General features: G+C 42.3%; 1 protein-coding gene across 2 annotated transcripts in view; it reads left to right on the forward strand.

Moving 5' to 3' along the window:
• The window catches only part of GLS (glutaminase), a 62438-nt gene that overhangs the window by 30312 nt on the left and 9922 nt on the right, over positions 1-22204 (forward strand). The window contains exons 10-15 of one of the 2 annotated variants that reach the window (XM_080670278.1): positions 3442-3508; positions 4098-4148; positions 6013-6189; positions 7391-7522; positions 8445-8537; positions 9586-12270. In XM_080670278.1, coding sequence (XP_080526404.1) covers positions 3442-3508; positions 4098-4148; positions 6013-6189; positions 7391-7522; positions 8445-8537; positions 9586-9732 — 667 coding nt within the window. In that variant the 3' untranslated portion in view covers positions 9733-12270. Of the gene's footprint in view, positions 1-3441; positions 3509-4097; positions 4149-6012; positions 6190-7390; positions 7523-8444; positions 8538-9585; positions 12271-22204 lie in introns of those variants that run through there. The other variant, XM_080670277.1, reaches the window with a different exon arrangement.

A 22204-nucleotide genomic window follows, 5' to 3' on the forward strand; every position in this document is an offset into this window, starting at 1 on the left:
GGAAGCTTTTTATTAATTTCATCTCACCCTTCTGTGCTCTCATATTTCCTTGAACTATTTCTATATCTTGTCTTTGCCCCATTGTCACCATTAGACTCTGCCCTCCTTAAGACCTGGGTAGAGTGACTTCACACTATTTCTCTTTTCCTATCAAGTATGAAGATTTGCACAACTGCTCTCATTTTTGGTCATACCTCTCCCTCCGGGTCTATCATCACTACCTAAATTCAGGCTTCCTGTAATTCTCATTACAGTAGTCACCTGATAACATCACTCATCCTTTCTTTTTCCCCCTTTCCCAAACTGATGTCAGAGCTAACCTTCTAACATGTAGCGTTAACAAGGCAGCTTGTTTGAATGCCTTTAAGCTTTCATTTTGTTGGCATTCGAGAGCTGTTATATTTCTTAGCATTTATCAGTTTTGATAATTTGGTCCTAGTCTCCTTTGTTAAGTTTTTTTTTTTAATTAATCTTTATTGAGATTATTACAGAGGTTTCCCCCCCACAGCTCCCCTCCACCCAGTTCCCATCCCGCCCAGGCCCTTGCCACCTCTTGTCTGTGTCCAAAGGTAATGCATACATGGATATAAGTTCTTTGTCTAATCTCTTTCCCCACACCCCCTTCCCTCTGAGAATCGTTAGTCTGTTCCATTTCCATGGCCCTGATTCTATTCCATTCACCAGTTTATTCTGTTCATCATATTTTTTGTTTGATTTTTTTAGATTCAATTGTTGATAGACATGTATTTGTTGCTACTTTGTTCATATTCTTTACCTTCTTCCTCTTCTTAAAGAATACCCTTCAGCATTTCATATAATATTGGTTTGGTGGTGATGAACTTTAGCCTTTTCTTGTCTGTAAAGCTATTTTTCTGCCCTTCAATTCTGAATGATAGCTTTGCTGGGTAGAGTAATCTTGGTTGTAGGTTTTTGCTATTCATCACATTGAATATTTCTTGCCGCTCCCTTCTGGCCTGCATGGTTTCTGTTGAGAAATCAGCTGACAGTCGAATGGGCACTCCCTTGTAGGTAACTAACTGGTTTTCTCTTGCTGCTTTTAATATTCTCTCTCTGTCTTTTGCTCTTGGCATTTTAATTATGATGTGTCTTGGTTTTGGGGTTCTCTGTGCTTCCTGGACTTGTAAGTCTATTTCTTTCACCAAGTAGGGGAAGTTTTCTGTCATTATTTCTTCATACAGGTTTTCAGTATCTTGCTCTCTGTTTTCTTCTGGCACCCCTATAATGCAAATGTTGGTACGTTTGAAGTTGTCCCAGAGGCTCCTTACACTATCTTCATATTTTTGGATTCTTTTTTCTTTTGCTCTTCTGGTTGGGTGTTTCTTGCTTCCTCATATTTCAAATCATTGATTTGATTTTTGGGATCCTCTAGTCTACTGTTGAATTCCTGTATATTCTTTATTTCAGTCATTGTATGCTTAATTTCTGACTGGTCCTTTTCCATCGTTTTGGCATTCTAACTAAGATCTTTGAAAGTCTCACTAAGTCCCGTGGAGGTTTCTAGAAGATTCTTGAGTAACCTTATAACCATGATTTTGAACTCTATATCCAGTAGTTTGCTTTCTTCCATTTCTTTTATTTATGACATGTTTCTTTGTCTCTGCATTTTGGTTGCTTCCCTGTGTTTGTTTCTATGTATTGGGTAGCTGCTAAGTCTCCTTGAGTTGATAGAGTGTCCTTGTGTAGTAGGTGTCCTATAGGGCCCAGTGGCTCAGCCTCCCCAGTCACCTGAGGTGGACACTCTAGGTGCACCCCTTTGTGGGCTGTGTGCACAGTCTTGTTGTAATTGAGCCTTGATTGCTGTTGGTATCACTGGGAGGAATTGACCTCCAGGCCAATTGGTTGTGGGGACCAGCTGCAACTACAGTGGGAGAGCTGCTGTGCAGGAGACACCATTATGGGGCAGGACTTGCTGCAGTGGGGCTTTGGTGCTCACTGAGTCTGCCCCCTGAGTGTGTCACTTATGGATGTGAAGAGTTGTAATCTGGTGTGGTCTCACTCTGACCACTGGGTACACTGGCTCTTGGGTCTCCAGGGAGGTGCAAAGTCAGCCACTGCCTGGGGCCACCCAGCAGGAGCTACAGAGAGATCTGCAGATTCCTCCTCTTTGTATGGGGGTTGGAAGTGCCCAGACGAGGCCCAGCTGTGAAGCAAGGCAGGCTGGTGCTTGTGCTGGGTCTTGTGCCTTTTGATAGGTTTGTGGCTCCCTCTCCCAGCTGCAGCTTTTTGTCAGGTTTTTAGCCTGAGAAAGGACAGGCCATTCATATACAAAAGCTGTGGGGTTGTAAAATGGGTGAGGTGGGATCTCAGGGAATCACCAGGGCAGAGCAAACAGAAATGGCTGGCAGTCAGCCCTGCAACCAGGGAGGCACCTCCGCCTGGAAGAAAGCCACCCTCACGTTCCTGCCCCGATGCAGACAGTCCAGTCTCTCCCCGTATGTGTCTGGGCCCCCCAGAGTCTTGCCTGGCACTGGAGCTCAGAGCAAGCGGGACCTTGTAAGTTCAGTTCAGGGTGCCAGCCTTTTAACCAGCCCGTAGTTCTTACTGCCCATAGGGACTTCCTTCCCCAGCTCTGGGACTCTGGGCTGGGCTTCTGCTGTGGGCTTGGGACCCCTTGGTCCTCCCAGTGGCCTCCACGGAGGCTATCTCCCTCCCGAGTACAAAAGCAGCCCACACGGGTGCTGGACCATCCCATTCTGCGCCTCCACACCGCCTGCCAGTCTCAGTGCGCTTTCTTCTTTGCTTGTCTACTTGGGGGACTTCCCTGGGTGATGGTGGTTCTGTAGTTTAGTTGTAACGTTGATGTGGTTGTGGGACTGCGGGCATTTCCCTACGCCGCCATCTTGTTCTCTCCTCCGTTGTTAGCTGGATGTTTCTCCACTCTTCTCCATAAATCCCGTTCCCCAGATACGTCAGAAGATTGGCTGTGCTTCAGTGAAATGCTGTATTTTATACCTTTATAACTTGGTTCGTGCTGCTGCCTGCGCGTCCCCCTGAAATCCGTAACCCAGTGAACGCTGTACGGCCCATTTCATGTCGCCCCCTCAGTGCAATTTCCATGTGTTCCCTTAGCTGGAATTGACTGTTTATTGTACTTTTGAGGGAGCTAGAAAATTCTGCATTTTTTAGTATCTTTTAATGGTGGAATATTTGGTTATTAGCTTCTTTATTCAAAAAATAGGAGGATTAGAAAGGGCCTAGCTCTTTTTAACCTTTTTACAGCTGAGAAAGTTAAGATAGAAAGAGGTGTCCCTGAAATGACTTGCCGAAGGCCACATAGCTAGCAAGCCTATCGACAGAACTGGGACGGACCCAGCATCTTGACCATGAGGTCCATGTTCTTTATACTGCACTTGCGTATACAAACTAAGCTACAGAACCATACTTTTACAGAAATAAAGCAAATGTTATTTTTTCTTCTAGGTTTCAGTCTGAAAGAGAAAGTGGAGATCGAAATTTTGCAATAGGATATTACTTAAAAGAAAAAAAGGTTTTTAACTTTTGTTCTATTTCAAGTTATTCTTTTACTTAATAAAATGTATGGAGATACATGCTAAGAACTCAACAATCGATTTTAAACAATTACCTGCTATTTAAGATTCAGAAGTTTTTACAAAATAACCTTGAGTTATGCTATCAAAGTGTTCATGTTATTAAATTGATTTGTATCTGGCAGTATTCAAATATTTGACTATTTATGTTAATGCATATTTTGTGTAAGCATTCACCCATTTACTCAAATGCCTGACTATTGTTGATTACACTTGATTTTTTAAATTTTAAGTGGCTGGTCCAGTAACTTGGCTTATGAATTATGAATCCGTTTATATTTGTCAGTTAAACTAGAATCTAGAAGTCTATATGTGATGTAATTTTGTTTTATTGTTCTTCGTGATTTCATGTTTATACCCTTTTATAGGTTATGTGCTCAATTTAAATAAAACATCAATGTTCTCAATTAAAATAAAACATCAATGTACAATTTTAAAATTTAATCTTAATATCTGTATTTTCCCCCCTGTGTTTGTATGTTTTTAATTGCCTTTCTGGTTTTTTTTGTGTTTCTTTTTTTTTTTCAGTGTTTTCCAGAAGGCACAGACATGGTTGGTATATTAGACTTCTATTTCCAGGTAATTTACTTTAAATATATGAATTGTGTATACAAATAAATGGGTATATCATTTTGCACAATATAGGTATCTCTGAAATCTTGCCTTTGAGCCAAGAGAACATACATTTCCCATTGACATTCGTAACAATATACTCATGAAAGACACTCTCGTGTGTGTCTCCTAAAAAGCCATGACTCGGGATGTAATGGGGAAAATTCCCTTCTGTAAGTACGTTCTTATTTGAGAAGTGTCAGGAACAATTGGTGGCTTCTTGTTAGAAATGGAACTCCGTGTGCTCAGCTTTTCCGTTCTGTTTGGAGGCGTTAACGGAGGGTTCTTAGTTGCAGTCTCTCCGTTCGTTTCTGCGGTCACATAGTGGGTTTTCTTTGTCAGTTAGAATAGCAAGCTCCACTCTGCAGACTCCTCATCTGCTGTGCTGTAGACTCAGCTAAAGGTGGTCTTCCTGGACATCCTCCCCACACCGTCAGCTCCTATTAGGAGTGTATTGCCTTAGGACACAAAACTTCAATTCATACTAAGTGTAAAATAAGAAATGGTTGTTAGAATTCAAATTTCATTTATTTTAGAAAGGCTTTTATGATTAAATCGACCTTTGTCTTTGCTGTATGGGTCAGTATAGTAACTAGGTTCTGTAGTTTCGGGGGAATTGGGAAGAGGCTTTAATATAAATAGGCAAAAGTGAAAGTCAGTAAAAAAGTGGCTCCCAGTCACTAGAGTAATTACTCTTTCGTGCTCTCTCCAAAGCCCTTTGCGCCTCTTGTATGTAGATCGTGAGGTGTGAGTGAGAAAGGCTCTAAGCTGAGAACTCAGTTTCTTTCTCTTCCCCGGCCCTCTTTCTCCTCTACTTCCCCCCATTTTGTTTGCTGTTAATGAAAAATAAAATAAACCATATTCATTGTTTTAGTTTTATGGGTAAATCTGGGTTTGTCATGGTGAACTTTTTCCATTAGTTTGTGTATATTTAACTACAAAAATTCTACTCTGCATTGCAACTGGGCTTTCCTTTTCTACATCCATCATGGTATACCCAGGACCCGGGGGCAATAGTAAATAAATATTGGAATGGTGGTGGTGGTTAAAAGGAAGCACTTTGCTTTAGGCACACATGTATCCAGGCTAGAGCTGTCTTAGATTTTTCTTCACTGAGTCCTTTGCGTGTTGCCATATGGGGATGCTGAGCTTTGTTATAGGCGAAATGTCAGGCAATTAAGCATTTTTCCTCTAAAGTGGCAATTTCTCATATAGATGTACCTATTACACTGCTTTATCTAAAAAATATGTGATGGCTCCTTTTTTCCTGTTGAGTTAATCATCATGTTTGTGTGTCTTACAGAGAGCATTACATGCTAAGCAGTTCTGACCGTCACATGGAGCAATTACAAATACTAGTGCTTAGCAGCCGTGGGCAAACGGGCCGGATCCGGCCCCTTCGGCTGTTCTGTCCGGCCCGCGGAGCCGAAAGAGCGGAGGGTTCTCTTGCTCTCCCCTCCGCTCCTTTACTTTGAATTTATATTAGTTCACACAAACACTCCATCCATGCTTTTGTTCCGGCCCTCCGGTCCAGTTTAAGAACCCATGGTGGCCCTCGAGTCAGAAAGTTTGCCCACCCCTGGTAGGGCCTGGCTCTTCCTGGCCTAGTTCTGGGAAAGACCGCATAACTGGGAAAATCAGATAAACCTTAAAGGGGCTAGTTGTCCAAATTAAAATCTTTAGAATGTCAAGCTGTATTAAAATGACCCCTTTGGGATCATTTCAGATCTGTATGAGATGCCAGATAAAAGAGATTATCTTAGAAGTCAAATTCAATACTAAAAATAATGTGAGCCTGGATTTTCAGAATTCGTTTCTTGCTTCCTCTTAGCTATGCTCCATTGAGGTAACGTGTGAATCGGCTAGTGTGATGGCTGCAACACTGGCTAATGGCGGTTTCTGCCCAATCACTGGGGAACGAGTCCTGAGCCCAGAAGCGGTGCGAAACACACTGAGTTTGATGCATTCCTGTGGCATGTATGACTTCTCAGGGCAGTTTGCTTTCCATGTAAGTTATTGTTTAATCTTGATTTTCTGTCAAGAAACTAGTCTGGACTGTTCTTTTAAAATCGCAGTTTGAACTTTGCTTCTCAAATGGTACATTAATTTTTGAGAGAGGCTTGTTGTCAGGTTAATTTGTTACAGAATTGGTAAGGAATAGAGTTACTAGTAAGCCGTCTACCAGATGTCCTTTAGGACCTGAAGTTTTATTTATAGAACCTCATCACTTCCTTTAAGGCATTCCCAATATCCAAGGTTAGTATAGACTACTTAAGTGTTAGAGAACTTAATCTTTAATATCATCCAAATACTGAATCACTCTTCAGGTCATCTGGACTGTCTTATAAAAATTACTATTTTTCTCTCTGACTTGGGCTGCAAATAGTGCCTTACAATTATGATTGGGTGTATCTCTTTTTATTTTTCTTCTTTAATCTATAGTCTTTACCCTGCCTTCTCTCCTTTTTCTTGTTGTTTTGGGCTGAAAAAACTGGGTCATTTATCCTGTAGAGTTTCTCACAATCTAGATCTGGCTGATGCCCTCACTGTCTCTTATATTCCTTGTGAATTGGTAGATCCCATTCAGGTGATTTTGTTTAGTTTAATTTTATACAAGATTACTTGTAGCAGGGGAACTCGTTGTTTGAATGTCAGTAAGCCATTAAAGAACACTGTCCTGATGATACTAATTTTGTCTTTTATCATAATTATTATCAAGTTTTGCACGATGTAAAGGTAAATGTCTTGAAGAGGATTAACTTGAATTACCATCTTATCTCTATTCCTCAAAATTTCTCTGACATTAAACCACAGAGACTCTTTCAAGGAGATACAAGTTCTCATTATTTTCTAGTCAAAATATTTGTTGAAAATCATTTTTGTACTTAAAAGCAATACATGTTTATAATAAAAACAATTAGAAAATATCGGCACAAAGAATAAAATAAAAATATAAGCCTAGGAATTAGAATATCTGTCAAAATTTTTCTATATTTAAATACATCCCAACTGTTGTATATCTGTCTTTCATTTACCATATTATAAGCATGTTAGTAAATACCCTCAACATTTTTAAAGTTGGAATTCTACCGTATAGAAATAAATATGCCATGACTTTTAAGCCATTTATGCTGTTGTTGGACATAATAACTTGCCTTATTTTAAAATGTTAACATAAATGTTCCTTTTTCTTTTCAAATTATTTTCAGGTTGGCCTTCCTGCAAAATCTGGAGTTGCTGGGGGCATTCTTCTAGTTGTCCCAAACGTCATGGGCATGATGTGCTGGTCCCCCCCTCTGGACAAGATGGGCAACAGCGTTAAGGGAATTCACTTCTGTCACGTAAGCGTGTTTTCTCAACGAAAATAATGATCACGTAACTTGAGCCATCCAATGACTCTATTTTTTATTACTCATTTTCATAGTTTATTGGTTGTTGGCACTCTACTCATAGGGGCTCTCACAGAAACATCCTCACAGAAAATTACTTGTTTGATGCTTGTATTGTAATATTTATGGTTGTAATTACTTTTTGATTTCCAAAAGCTCAGCAAAATATACTAACTGGGAGGAGTAATTTGAAACGCAGTATAAATTAAGATTATTATAGTTTATGGTATCATCTTTGATCTTGCATGGTTGAATAACTTTATCCATAAAAGTTGGTTTTTTGTTTGTTTGTTTTTTGAGGAAACCAGCACTGCAATTTAAAATTATCACACTTCTTGCCTAGATCAGAATTTTATGTTGTGACCCAACTCTTGCTAATATTTTAGCTTATTTACATTTATTACGTCCCATGGTCTTCATTTTTTTCTCCACTTGATTAATTAAACTCTGATTTGTCTTCAGTTTTTTATTTTCTATAAAAATTAGAGAATGACACTAGATTGCTTGCAGGTTATAATAGACTGTAATTAGAATATTTGTTTGTATTTTTGTGGTGTTTCATTTATGGTTATTTGAAAGAATTCTTTCATATGGCCTGTTAGTACAATGCTCACTTTATAGGAAATGAAAGGTAAACAATTTGAGTGTCTGAGTCCTATGATCGTGCTAGTAAGCAGTGATCTCAAAACGTGTATCCATATCTTTTTCTTCAGATTCCAATCCTCTTGATGGATCGTGTTGCTTTAGCAACACGCAGAAGTGCTTTGTATGAGATAGTAGTTAAATGGGGCTGCATCGTATAATTTATTCAGTTATGAAGAAATGGTTGCCAGTGAATAGCTAATTTCTCATACCTGGCTCTGTTTATTTACAGGATCTTGTTTCTCTGTGTAATTTCCATAACTATGATAATTTGAGACACTTTGCAAAAAAACTTGATCCTCGAAGAGAAGGTGGCGATCAAAGGGTAAGCTAAATTCTTATTTCGATTGTTATGCAATATTTTTTTGAGAGAGAAAATGAGATTCACTAGTTTAAATAAAATTTAGTTTAATTGGCAATGACCTTATATCTATACTGATCGCAAATGAGTGTAAAACAAGTTGTTCACATTTTTATCCTAGACCAGTACTTCATAGATACTAAGTAATGATGTTTTATTTAAATTGAAACTGGTTAGCTAACAGCAGGGTTTCCTCTCTCCCAGTTTTTGCTATTTTAAGCAGTATTTTAAGGAATTGATTCTGTTAAGACACATTAGAAAGCTCTCCATGCTGTAAAAAGAAGCCCGTTTTTACTCTTAATACTTGTCTAGAATTATATAGTCGTGGAATGAAGTTTACTTTGATGTGGATGGGTATGTAAATGGAAGGGATTATGGTATTATAGTGTTAGTGAGACACCATACAAAGCCTCATAAGTTTTATGACCCACTATTGTTGAAATATTTTTCTACAAAAAGTGTTTAATGCAATAACCCTGGTGCTCGTAAGTACTATTTTCTTGTTAGTGTGCCTGGCTTCCTATCCCACACACACACTAGTTGTTTAGACTTAATATTAGGAGTCAGGACTTACATTTTAGGAACAAGGTTTTTTTGTGTGTGTGTTTTTTTTTCATTGTTGTTCACTGAACTAAGGAACTTGTTTTGAGTTTTAATTAAATTCCTTTGCAACCCTATGGAAAATGTATGTAATAGCATTACCTAATTAGACTTGAAGCTCATATGAAGCACTTACAGGTAGAAAGAAAATATTTTAATGCATAAACTAGGCAAATTTTCATGTCATTAGTTCCAATCAAAGTCACTTACAATAATATATGAAAATTATGCAGAGCCAACATAGTAGAAACTCGCATGAGCGTCAACATGAGTAACGGGGCTAACATCAAGTGGTGGTGGGTGAAAATGTGAGCAGATTTTAATAACATTCACTGGAAAATACCGTTTTATAGCTCGGACCTTTCTTCACTCAAGTGCACTAATAAGTTATGTATGTTGCTTGAACAACTAGCATTCCTTGGGACCATTGGACTGTGAAAGTCTCCAGCAAGAACTTGCTTTAAAAGAGACAGTGTGGAAAAAAGTGTCACCTGAGGCAAATGAGGACATCTCTACAACTGTAGTGTATAGAATGGAGAGTCTGGGCGAGAAAAGCTAAAGCAGTGGGCGCTAGTTTCAGAGTTCTTCAGGACCTTCCCACATCGTTAGTGTTTTTGCATACTACAGATATTTATTTGAGGTTTTTCTGTTCTCGACCTTTGCTGCTGGAGCCGTAAAGCTTTTTCTCCTTTTATTCTTTGTGTAAAGATAATCAATTAAAAAGTAGATTTTGCCAGTTTTTAAAAAGTATTTATAAGTAAGTAAAGCAAATTTGCTTTATTTTAAAAAATGCTAAAAGGATTTAAAATATTTCCTGGTGTAATTAAAAATTTAATTAGAGAGTCAGATAACCCCATTTAAAATAGTAATAGAAATTTGTAATTTGTTGGTTCTGAAACCCACACATTGAACTTATGTTTCATTACATTTTGTTCTTTTCCAGTCTTAAAATTGACATGATGTCTTTAGTGGCAATAAAAAGTATTTCTAAGCTAAAAAGAAAACAAAAAGGTAAAATAATCCCAAATGATTTAATACAGCGGATTATAAAATTGGCTTGTTTGCAGGTCATGCCATTTTTAGTGATAGATCGGCTTTAAATTTTTAAAAATTCATTTAAAATTTTATCAAACACTTGATCAGTCGTGTCTTTGCTTTTTTACTTTGCACCTCCCCTGTTCTGTCAGCATTGTCATGTACAGGAGTGTCTCATGTTACTAAACATTCCAGCCAAAGAATTTCAGGTACAAGATAGTGGCATGCCCTCTGCTAAGAAGCTGTGGTCACCAGAAGCAGCAGTAGTGAGTGTCTTCAAGTGAAATGTTTACCTGAACAGTTTTGTTTTCTATTACACGCGTAGCTTTTTCTGTTATATTTAAATAAAATTGGTGAATCTTGGTTTTAGCTTTTAGTAATTTTATTCTAATAGTTTTACAAATGCTAATGAATCTTTTATGGCAAATTATAACATCTCATAAAGTTTGTTCTATTTGAACTCCTTTAGAGTACTTGGGAAATTAATTGAGTTTGAAGGTAGTGAGTATTCTACTAAAATATCTATTAGATCTGAATCCTTTTGTTTGGTTATAAAAATGGAATATTGAGAATCAAAACTTGTTTTTAAGAGAAGAACTATAGGTTCTACACAGTCTGATTTCAAAGAATTCCAAGTATTTGTCTTGGCAAAGTGATGGTAAAGTTCTGTAGGACCTATTCACGCTCCCTCCTTCCTCCATGCACCTCTGTTCTCTCCAGTTTCTCACAGCTCCCAGGTGCTTCTGGTCGTTAATTCATTTTTAAACTTGTAGGTTTTGGAGGTGCCGGGGTGGGATCTAGAAGGAGAACTTGATAGTTTTCTTGTGTCATGTATTTATATGTTATGTGAAGTTTTAGAGGATTTCACCAGGACGTTATGGTGGATTGAATGTTCCTCTAATGTACAGATGCACATTCTCACTGGATGCTTCTGGTATGGCTGTCCACAGGGGAGCAGTGTGTGTGAAGGCCTCACCTCTGCTGGACCTTGGGACAGTATACATTTCACCAGAGCCATTTGTGGTTTGGGGAACTGAATGCCTTAATTCACAGTTGGCAAAAAAGGCGTTATCCCCCCGCCCCCCTCATGTCCTCTAAATTCTTACATTTTACTATTTTATTTGTAGGTTAGTTTTACGTTGTAAATGAAAATTTAATGTTTCATATTGTATTCCTATTTGTATAGATTTCAAAATTGTTCATTTGTGGCACCTTTTTATGTTGGTAAGGCTAAATGCACACTTACCAGCGGAGTAGGGCTCTGTCCTCTGCTGTATTTGTAGATCTGGTTAAGGAGGGACATCCAGAGATTTGTAGGAAGGCATAAATGGAAGACAGGGGGTATTGTGAATAGGCCCTCCAACTTTACTTTGCAAAAAGGGGGGAAATCTTTGCCAGATTTAACGACATTATTTTAATCCCTTCAGTGTTTTAACACCTTTTCAAATATAGTTCTTGAAAAGTCCCCAGTGCTGAACTGTTGGATTTAACGTTTCATGCCATTACTGATTCTTGATATTCAAGCACTTAAAGTCAACGTATTTGTTTTTCTTTTCATTCATCATTAACATTTCATTTGAAATGTATATCCTTCTTGAAATACTTTATTTTTAGCATAAATGTTGTACATTTTAATCTTTATGTTTGGATTAAAACATTTGTGTTATTTAGCTTTCTTTCATTTCCTTTGTATATTTAATAATGTATCTTTTATTTTCTAGTATGCTTACTTTTTGTATTGTACAATAAATTTATTTTAAGCTGATTTTATTGAGGCTTTTTTTTTTAATGACAGCAATTCCAGCATTTATATACAACAAATATTTGGAATTTTAACTTTAAAAAAATTATCCTTTATGAAGATAGTATTAAAATGTTTTATATTCTTAATTATTTCTGAGGCTGCTATAAAGAAAAAATTAGAAATACTCCAAAAGGGATTTTTCCTTTTCTTTCGTTCTCTCTCTCTCTAGTTTTTTTTTAATGCAGTGTAGCATTAGTGGTTGTTTTTTTTTTTTCATATTAGTTGTACTAAGAGTATTTGAATAAAGACTTTTTTCCTAGTTCTTGGTTTTGTTTTGTTTTTGTTTTTTTATTTGGCAGCCTAAAAAGCAAAACACTGCCCTATTTTTTGCAGGTTCTTTCTGCTTTCTGAGGAGGAATGTCACTGTTGTTATTGACTATGTGATCTGTTGTCTAGAGTTAAAAAAAAAATTGCTAAATCAAATGAAGATCATCTCAGTAGAACTTATATTGTGAAATAACTATAATATGAAAATTGACCTTAGCTATTTTCAAGGAATCCAGTTTTCAGAAGGAACTTAGTATATTTCCACAGCACAGTTAAAATTATATTATTACAAGTTTCCGTGCATTGTGGAACAAATACAGCACTTAAAATTTTCCTGTTTGATGAAATTCGCCGTTCATGTAACAGCTTACGATCACTTGTTCTAAAAGATCCATTAGTTTTTGTTGGTGTGTTTAACTCATTTGATGCAAAGGAAAAGTTACCAAAGAGCTTAATTGTCTTGGCTCACAATGTAGAGTCTCATAGGCATGTATGTATGTGGAAAGAATCATTGATATAGACTGCTATGTCAGTCTATATCACGATAATCTAAAGTGTTTATGTGTATATCTGTATGAACGTCTGTCTTGCCAGCCAGCCATTTCTCCACATTCTGAAAACCAGCAGCAGTTCTTTCCACATCGTTTGTTGTGTATAAATGATTCATTGAGCTATTCTGATTCCAAGTTTTGTCATAAAAGAAACTCTAATACTTTTGCTGCACCAGAATTTATTTATTGTTCAGTGTAACTTGTTGAAGGATATGTGGTCTCTGCTGCTCCCATTCACTGCCACGCTATCGGGGTGAGAGCCACCCGTATCGGGGATGTCCACAGCAGGGAGCAGGGAGCAGGGCCATCAGCGTGCCGTGGTCTCCATGGCTTGTTACATAGGAAGATCGCTTTCAACCTAAATAGTGCGCTTCTCAGTTTGGGCAGATCACTTTATGGAATAGTTGTTCCTAAAAATTATGCAATATTTTTAGTTTCAAGATTGTTTTACTATTCATTTGTAAAAATTTTGGTTTTTCTCCTAGAGGCCTGAAAATGCTCGAGTGCATTTTTTTTTAAAACCAAGTAATGTAATATCTGCTCAGTAGCATCTTTGCCATTTTATATTAAATGTAATACTTATACCCTATCTAATAAAAGAGTAATATGCAAATTGACTGTACCTCTGCTATACCCACAAGCCACGCCCACCAGCCAATCAGGAGCGAGTATGCAAATTAACCCAGCCAAGATGTCTGTGGTCATGGAGCCAGCAGGAGCCTTGGGTTTCCCCGGCAATGGAGGAAGCCAAGCTTTCCGCCTGCTCTGGCCGGCCCTGGGCTCCGCTTAAGGCTACAAAGTTTCAATTATAGAAGATAAATAAATCCCAGATACCAGGGCCTCCGCTTGGGTCGCCAGGGGGCGTGGCCAGCCTGCAAACCACCACAGGCCCCTCGCCCAGGCCGCCCTACGCCCCAAGGGAACCCCCACCCTGATCCAGGACACCCTTCATGGCAAACCAGCTGGCCCCCACCTGTGCACCAGGCCTCTATCCTATGTAATGAAAGTGTAATATGCAGATTGACCGTCACTCCAACACAGAAGATGGCTGTCCCCATGTGGTCACAGGATGGCTGCCACAAGATGGCCAGCAGGGGAGGGCAGTTGGGGGGGACCAGGCCTGCAGGGGAGGGCAGTTGGGGGCAAACAGGCTGGCAGGCAGAAGCAGTTAGGGGCAATCAGGAAGGCAGGCAGGCAAGCAGTTGGGAGCCAGCAGTCCTGGATTGTGAGAGGGACGTCCGACTGCCCGTTTAGGCCCGATCCTGGTAGGATCGGGCCTAAACGGGCAGTCGGACATCCCTTGAGGGGTCCCAGGTTGGAGGGGGTGCAGGCTGGGTTGAGGGACACCCCCACACACACGAATTTTGTGCACCGGGCCTCTAGTTGTATAATAAAAACCAAATCCAGATCTTAGAGATGCAACTTACTCCGCTGCATCATGGCACATCCCTCAGATGTTCACTTAGATTTATTCAGAATAAATTTGACCCAAAGACCATGTTCTGTCATGGCAAAACCATACATGAGCACATATCCAAGCATTCAGTTCAACCACTTTTATTTCAAATGCTAACACAGTTACAGTCTTTGTTTCTTACACTGCTTAGAAATGTAATTGGACTGGGAGAGGTTCTTTTATCCCTCTTCTCCCTTTACCCCACAAAAAGTTTACTAATGAGAATACCATACATTGCTCATGACTTAAAGGAATTTACAAATTACAATCTTAGTCTGGATTTAGGTTTTTAAAACTACCATAATGCATCTAGGGCAAAAATCTATCCAACAGATGATTAAAATTGTCTTGGGAAGCTTAACTTTGGAAAGACAAAATTCTTACCTGAAATAATTTTAAACTTTTGTTTGCATATTCCATTCTTGGCGAATTTCGTTTCTATAATGAAAATCTCTGCCAAGCAATTCCACTTGGAACCCTAAGTTATAATTTTATTTTATTTATTTTTTTTAAAATATATTTTATTGATTTTTTACAGAGAGGAAGGGAGAGGGATAGAGAGTTAGAAACATCGATGAGAGAGAAACATCGATCAGCTGCCTCCTGCACACCCCCCACCGGGGATGTGCCCGCAACCAAGGTACATGCCCTTGACCGGAATCGAACCTGGGACCTTTCAGTCCGCAGGCCGATGCTCTATCCACTGAGCCAAACCGGTTAGGGCGATCACCTTCCTTTCTCAGTTAACATCTTCTTCATCTTCTTTATGAGTCGGTCTGTTTGATGTGTTGTTGGACCAGCCTTCTGCGTGTGGGCTGTTCATTCTTAATGAGAAGAGGTGGGCAGTACTTAGTGTGACTATACGTTATCTATCTGGCAGACGGATTGTCCCATCCGTGTTCACTTAGACTGTGTTTTGCTGGTGAGCAGTAGTCTACCGCAGTGTGTACAGACGGGTCCAGTTAGAAGTGAATGTTAACAATTATACAGAAGTTCTAAAAATAAACATTACCCGGAACCTTTGAAAGAAGTGAGTGTAGCAGAAATGTGACTCTAAAAATAAATGTGCACCATTGGCTTTTAAAACAAATTCCTTTGGAGTTAGGCTAAATGCGCAAGTAAAGATTTTAAGCAAAGGGCTGTTAAAGTTCTAGACAAATTTTTTTTTAAAAAATGTTTTTTTCTTTTTCTTTACAAGTTAGTTCTTCCAGCATATACTATGCAACATATATAGCTACTCCCCCCGTTTTTACTTTAGATCAGGCGTACTCAAACTACAGCCCGCAGGCCACATGCGGCCCGCCGAGGACATGGATCCGGCCCGCCGGGGGCCGCTGCCTGTCCTGCTTAGCAGCCGACGCGTCCCGGGCCCGCAGTGCGCATAGAAATTTGTTCATCGTTTTTTTTTTAAACTATAGTCTGGCCCTCCAACGGTCTGAGGGACAGTGAACTGGCTCCCTGCTTAAAAAGTTTGAGGACCCCTGCATAGTTGGATCTCATAGTGTCTTCAGAGCATTATTACTCCACTGTGTTAATTGCCCTCAGTACCAATCTGTTTCATAATTCTGGGCTTCTTACTTTTTACTTGTGAAGGAAATGTATATTGCTTTTGTTAAAATGCATTAATTTTTTAAAAACCTTGGTTTACTAAAGGCTAAAATTTAAATATTGTTACTAAGAAAAAAAGTCCAGTTCCTTAACTCGAAACTTTGACCTGGTCTAGGGAGCTCTCCCCATGTTCATGCCGGGGCCTGGCTCTGAGCCCGCGGAGCGCTCTTGACTTCCCAGTGAGCCCCGTTACAAGGAGAGTGACACGGGAATAGTGGCCTCAGTGATGGAAGTGTGACTGCTCAGATTTGGACCATCCCATTGTGAAATCCAAATTAAAATCACGATTTTTAGCCCGTTAGACTTTTTAATGTTAGAATGAGTAGTTTTCATTATTTTGTGTGTGTTTCACAAATTATCACTAAGGGACACTTTCAAATTGTCCTTTGAGAGGATAGCATAAAACATAAGTCTTGACTTCCCTCCATTAAATGAGATTAATGATGTATAAAACCATGGTATTAATTATTAATTGAACTCCATTCTAGATCTGTTGTGTTCTTTCAGTCATTCAAAATTAAAAGTTCTAATTGGAAATCTTGAAATATGTTTATTTCAAGCAGTCTTTCTTTTTCATCCTTTCCTATCATAAGTCATTTTTGGCTGAAAATCGGCTATTTTAAAAAATTATATCGAAGTTGCTCATAAAATGGGTTTTCATTTTCAGATCTTCATATTGCTTATATATTTGTTAACAAATCTTTAATATTATTTACATTTGCCATTATAGTTTTCTTCTCTTTCTTTTAAAAAAAAATTTTTTTATTGATTTTAGAGAGGAAGAGAGAGAGAGAGAAACATCAAGGGTGAGAGGGAATCATTAATTGGCTGCCCCTGCACGCCCCACACCAGATCAAGCCCGCAACCCAGGCATGTGTCCTGACTGGGAATTGAACCATGACCCCCTGGTTCATGGGTCGAAGCTCAACCACTGGGCCACACCGGCTGGGCTAGTTTTATTTTCTTTCAAAAGTTTTAAAAAAGTGTCAAAATCCAAACTTCTTGATTGGCCTTTGAGACGGGAGTCTGCCATTCTCCCAGGTTGTATGACTGACTCCTGGATAAACCTCTCCTTTCACACCAAAAAATAAAAATAAAGAAATGCAAACTTTTTTCAATATGCTTCAGCTTACTGTTGATCATTTATTTTACACTCAACTTCAAATACATGCATCTGTGGGTTCAATTATATGCATAAGATTTATAATTTAAATAAATCATCTAAATCATTGCTTCTACTTTGAATTGAGATAAATAAATGTCACATTTTCTGCACTATGAAACTCCATTAACATCTCCATGAAATACAGAAGTGATTTTGTTAAGATTCGGTGGTGACTAATACTATTTAACCATCTTTAATCATGCCAATAAAATATTTCTTTCTTAATGTCTCTCTTTTTTTTTTTTTTTTTTTAACCTGAAAGACAAACTAGAGAAGGAATGGTTTTAAGGAGTGGAATAAGAGCTTAACTTTCTGTTTGCCTGCTTGTGAAGTGCTTCAGCTAAAACACACTATTCCAATAGAGTTTGGAGCTCATATGACTTCTTTTCACCTTAAGGAGAAACAGGAGCACAAAAACTCATTTGCTATGTTTTTAGCCAAGAAATAAAAACCTGAGAAACTTTCATTTTGATTTGGTCGCGGTGGTGCGATTTTGTTTCACATCCACCGTGTGTGTCTGCCACAGAATCAGCCCTGCTGCCACCGGCCTCCTGCCCACCGGGGTCACTCAGCTCGCGCTCGGCTCGGCTGGAGGCCGATGCGCTGCGGCTTGTCCTCTTGGCGTGGCAGTGATCCTCACGCAGCACCCTGTGAGGCTGGGATTCTGTGTTCAGAATCTGGTATCTTTGGCAAAAGTTCTGAATAGATTGGAACTTGGTTTTATCTTTGTTTTGCATTTTGGGTTTAAATAGCAACTGTGCGTGCTGAGCGCTGCGCGTAAGACCTGGATGGGTAGCCCAATGAGAGTTACCAGAGACATGAACTTCCGAGGTTTGTTAAAGTCCATGTAACTTTTTAAAATGACCCGATACCCGGTTTAATGTTTTATAACAACGATACCGGTTCTGTGACTAACTTCTTCTCCAGAGGTGGAGTGAGGGTTGTCTTCAGGAAGATGTGCCATCTAATTCGTTCTGACAGGACAGCAAACCATAGGAAAGAATCCCTTAGAAATCGGAATCGGGTGGGAGTGACCACACCTAAGCTGACGGCGATGTAAGTGGAGGAGGGTGCCCGTCCGTGCTGCGCCCCTGGAGCCGGGGCTGCTTTGTCAGCCCCTGTCGCAGGAAGCTTACGTGTAGCCGGGACCGAGGGTGCATGGCCAGTCCTCAGGAGCACGTCCCTAAGCTCAGGCAGGCAGGCCTGCTAACAAAATCCTGACATTTTTTGTAGATTTCTACCCAACGTCGACAATTTTAGTCAACTCCGGCAACAATGCATGCGCAGTACACCATCTTCAGAAACTGAGTGGCATCAGCATTTGAATAGCATGGCTTTTAGGATCATTGGTAACAACATGACTTCCTGTGGTCAGCCATCAGGGCAGAGCATGCTTTGTTGGGCTTTAAGACCTTCATAAAGTCTATGAAACGGGTACTCCCCAACCGTCCTCACCCAGCCCCGTGGCTGCCCCGGAGCTTGGGTCTAGGACAGCCGTGGGCAAACTACGGCCCGCGGGCTGGATCCGGCCCGTTTGGCTGTTCTATCCGGCCCGTGGAGCCGAAAGAGCGGAGGGTTCTCTTGCTCTCCCCTCTGCTCCTTTACTTTGAATTTATATTAGTTCACACAAACACTCCATCCATGCTTTTGTTCCGGCCCTCCGGTCCAGTTTAAGAACCCAATGTGGCCCTCGAGTCAAAGAGTTTGCCCACCCCTGGTCTAGGAGCTGCTGAAGGGCCAGGACACCACCCCTTGGTTCCGAGCACTGAGCGGAAACTGCTTTCAGCAGGAGGCTTGGGAATTGACTCCAGGCCCAACCTACGTAGAAGAATCCTGCTGGGGTTTTTCCTCTTAGAGTTTGGTTCTGCTTAAAGGATTTCCCACTTACTGTACATTGCACCCACAAGGGAGTCTCGTGTAGAATCCTGTGGTCTCCATCCTTGCTTCTCAGAATGAGTCCTGATAAGAATTACAAAGGTTAGTGGCAGGTGTAAGCAGTCTCGTGCGAAGGCCCTGGGAATGGGGCTGAGTGCGTTTCTTATATAGTTCCCTCCAATGTCACATTGCTTTGTTTGAAGGGTCTTAAAAATGCCCGGTTCTCCACCTGCTTCCTGTATTCTATGCAGGAGGGACGGTTGTAACTTGACTAGCCGTCACCTTGGACCGTCGGGGAGAGCACTGCGCACAGCACAGAAGCAGACGCTGTTACGGGCCGTTCTGTGGGGGCAGAGAGCACCCCTTGGACTTCACAACACAAGTGTGAAACGAACACGAAGGAGCGTAGGCCCTGGAGGCCAATGGGAAGGGGGATTCTTTCTAGAATCAGTCGGGACGTGTGCTCGGATGCTGCGCGCGTTTGCCGTGCTGGTGTCCAGGGCATCCAGAGGGGCCCTTAAGTGAGACCATGGTTCTGCCTCTCGTTGTCCAAACTGTTTTTTTTCCCGTTGGAAAGGGCGCCCCACCTCTTTTCAGGGAACTTGCTTGTATTAAGTTTTTACCAGACTCGGAATCTTTCCGTTCCAGGGGCCCTGCTCCTGGTTTTTTATTTTATTTTTTGGAGAAATACAGGCGTTTGGTGACCAGTTAATGCTCGTGAATAAACGTGACGTTCCATCAGGACTGCGGGCGCCTCGTTCTCTGAGCGCTGATGTGCTAACGTCCCGGAGCTTTACAGGCGCCTGTAGGAGAGAAGGGGGCCGGGAAGATGGGGCGCCAGAGGCGGGGAGCTGTGGGAGGACACCAGCCTCTGGCTGCAGCGAGGAGGAGCGCTTTTATCCTGGGGCAGCGCGGCCTGGCTCGCTCCCGTTTGTCCCGTTGGCTGCGGGCACTGGCCACACAAAGACATGGTGTCCTTGGAGACTGTCCACTGGCGTTGACGGGAGGACAGGAGCCTCTGAGATCGGTTGTTCGCCTGCTGCCAGGCCCAGCACGTGCCCTTCACCTTGACCCCAAGCTCCCATTTCACCGAGGCGAGGCGCCAGCACAGGAAGTCACCTGTTGTGTTCCCCTCCTCCTTCAGCTAGACACAGACACGGCCTGGTCCGCAGCTCAGCAGGAAATGGGCGTCTGACTTTCCTACACCTTGTTTCTTTGTGGCTCTGGTTTCCCGTCACAGGTTGTAGCCTTGGGGTGGCATTGAGGTCCCAGCTCAGGGCCTCGAAGGCGGCTCGGCCCAGTAGATCCTGGATCCGGGTTGGGAGCCGGAGCCCGGCGTGGACAGCTGCTGGGGCCCGCGCCCTGCCTCCCAGCTGCGTCGCCTGGCGCAGGTGCTGAGCGTGCTGTCCCGTGTCCGCCCTTTTCTGGTAGAACCAGGGGTGATGGTTCTAAAGCAGGGGTGGGCCAACTTTTTGACTCGAGGACCACCATGGGTTCTTAAACTGGACCAGAGGGCCGGAACAAAAGCAGTGTTTGTGTGAACTAATATAAATTCAAAGTAAAGGAGCAGAGGGGAGAGCAAGAGAACCCTCCGCTCTTTCGGCTCCGCTGGCCGGATAGAACAGCCAAATGGGCCGGATCCGGCCCGCGGGCCGTAGTTTGCCCACGGCTGGTCTACAGCGCTGTGCTCAGCCCAGGCAGAGCAGGTGCTTCATATTAGCCACCTTGTCAATAAAACACCATTTTTTTGTCAACATGGGTTGTCATGTTTCTTTGATGTAACTGTGACTTAGTTTAAGGAAGGTTATTTCGTTGAGAAATGTTGAAAATAGTATGCTTACGAGACGTATCACTTAGCTCATCGACAGCAGAATATAGTGTTTGGAGCTGACGCTTCGAAGGCTGTCTTTTGTAAATGAAGTCTCTGCGCCCCTGTTCAGAGTACGATTGACGTATTCCTCTCTATTAAAGCGACCGCCTGAGAACCTGCATTGGTGCAAAAATTCTGGTCATGAAGTGGCCGGACTGTTATTCCCACAAAGGGGTTTCTCTCATCCTCGGATCCTGTCTGTGGATTAATGTTGTCTGTAGCATATTAATTATTGTGTCCACATGAATCACCAGAAAGCGTAGGGACGTGGCCTCGGGCCGATCTTAGACCGTGGGACCGTGAAAGCACGCTAGTCCTGCTTTCCACGCCCCGGGAGCAGGAAGGCAGCTCGGGAGCAGGGAGAGGAAACACCTGTGGTCACATGCACATTCTCGGGCTTATGGTTACACCCTGGCCGTTGGCTGGCGATGAACCTGACCTTGGGCTGCTGCAGCAGGCTCGCCCTTCTAACCTGGCCTCGTGGCCAGAGTGTGCGAGAAGGCGCTGAAAGGGCCGCTTTTAACAAAACCATCTGGGGAGACGATGGTTTATTGAACAGACGAGTATCTATTCCCCGGCAACCGATACGCCCGAGCTGGAAACCGGAGCCGCTCGGGCAGCCTGGACAAGGCCGATCTGCTGTTGCAGCCGTGCCAGGGCAGCGACCTCGCAAACTGTGACCCTGTTGTCCTCTGTTAGGGCTGCAGGTCAGCGCAGAGAGGCGTCTGGCTCGGGCTGAGGGAGAGCTGATGGGGAGGCAGCAGCGCCGGGAATGGCCGCAGGCGGAGAGCTGCACTGCGTTTATGGGCCACGGTGCCCTGCCAAGTGCAGTTCCTCTCCTGTGCAGGGGCACCCTGAGCGAGGGGCACCCATGAGCCGAGGGGCACCCATGAGCCGAGGGGCACCCGTGAGCAGAGGGGCACCCGTGAGCCGAGGGGAACCCATGAGCAGAGGGGCACCCATGAGCCGAGGCTCTCAGGAAGCTAAGAGCACTTCCTCCCGGGCTGCGGCCCACGCCTGTCCTTACACGGGAGTGAGTCATCAGAACCGGCTCGCCTGCTGGCAGCTGCGGTTCACTCGTTGCTTGCCAGGCCCTGGCCTTCCTGACAGGTGCTTTACAATTCACCTGACTCAAGGGAGCGCTGGGGAGTGGGGACGGGCGGGCAACGGTTAGCGCCCTTCCTCCTCTGCCCGGCGGCTTGGCGCTGGGTGAGTCCTCTTCAGGACCACCCCCCCCCCCCGGGTGGTTTGCGTGGGGCTCGGGGCAGGGGGCGTGCCTTGGCACGGGGATACCTGTGGAACTCGGCCGAGCAGGATGGCGGCCTGAGTGAGGGGACTCACTGCTGCCCCAGCCCTGCTCAGGTTCCCACGCCTGGCGCATCCCTCGATGAGCGCAGACC

The sequence above is a fragment of the Plecotus auritus genome (assembly GCF_963455305.1).
Source record: "Plecotus auritus genome assembly, chromosome: 5".
Lineage (NCBI taxonomy): Eukaryota > Metazoa > Chordata > Mammalia > Chiroptera > Vespertilionidae > Plecotus > Plecotus auritus.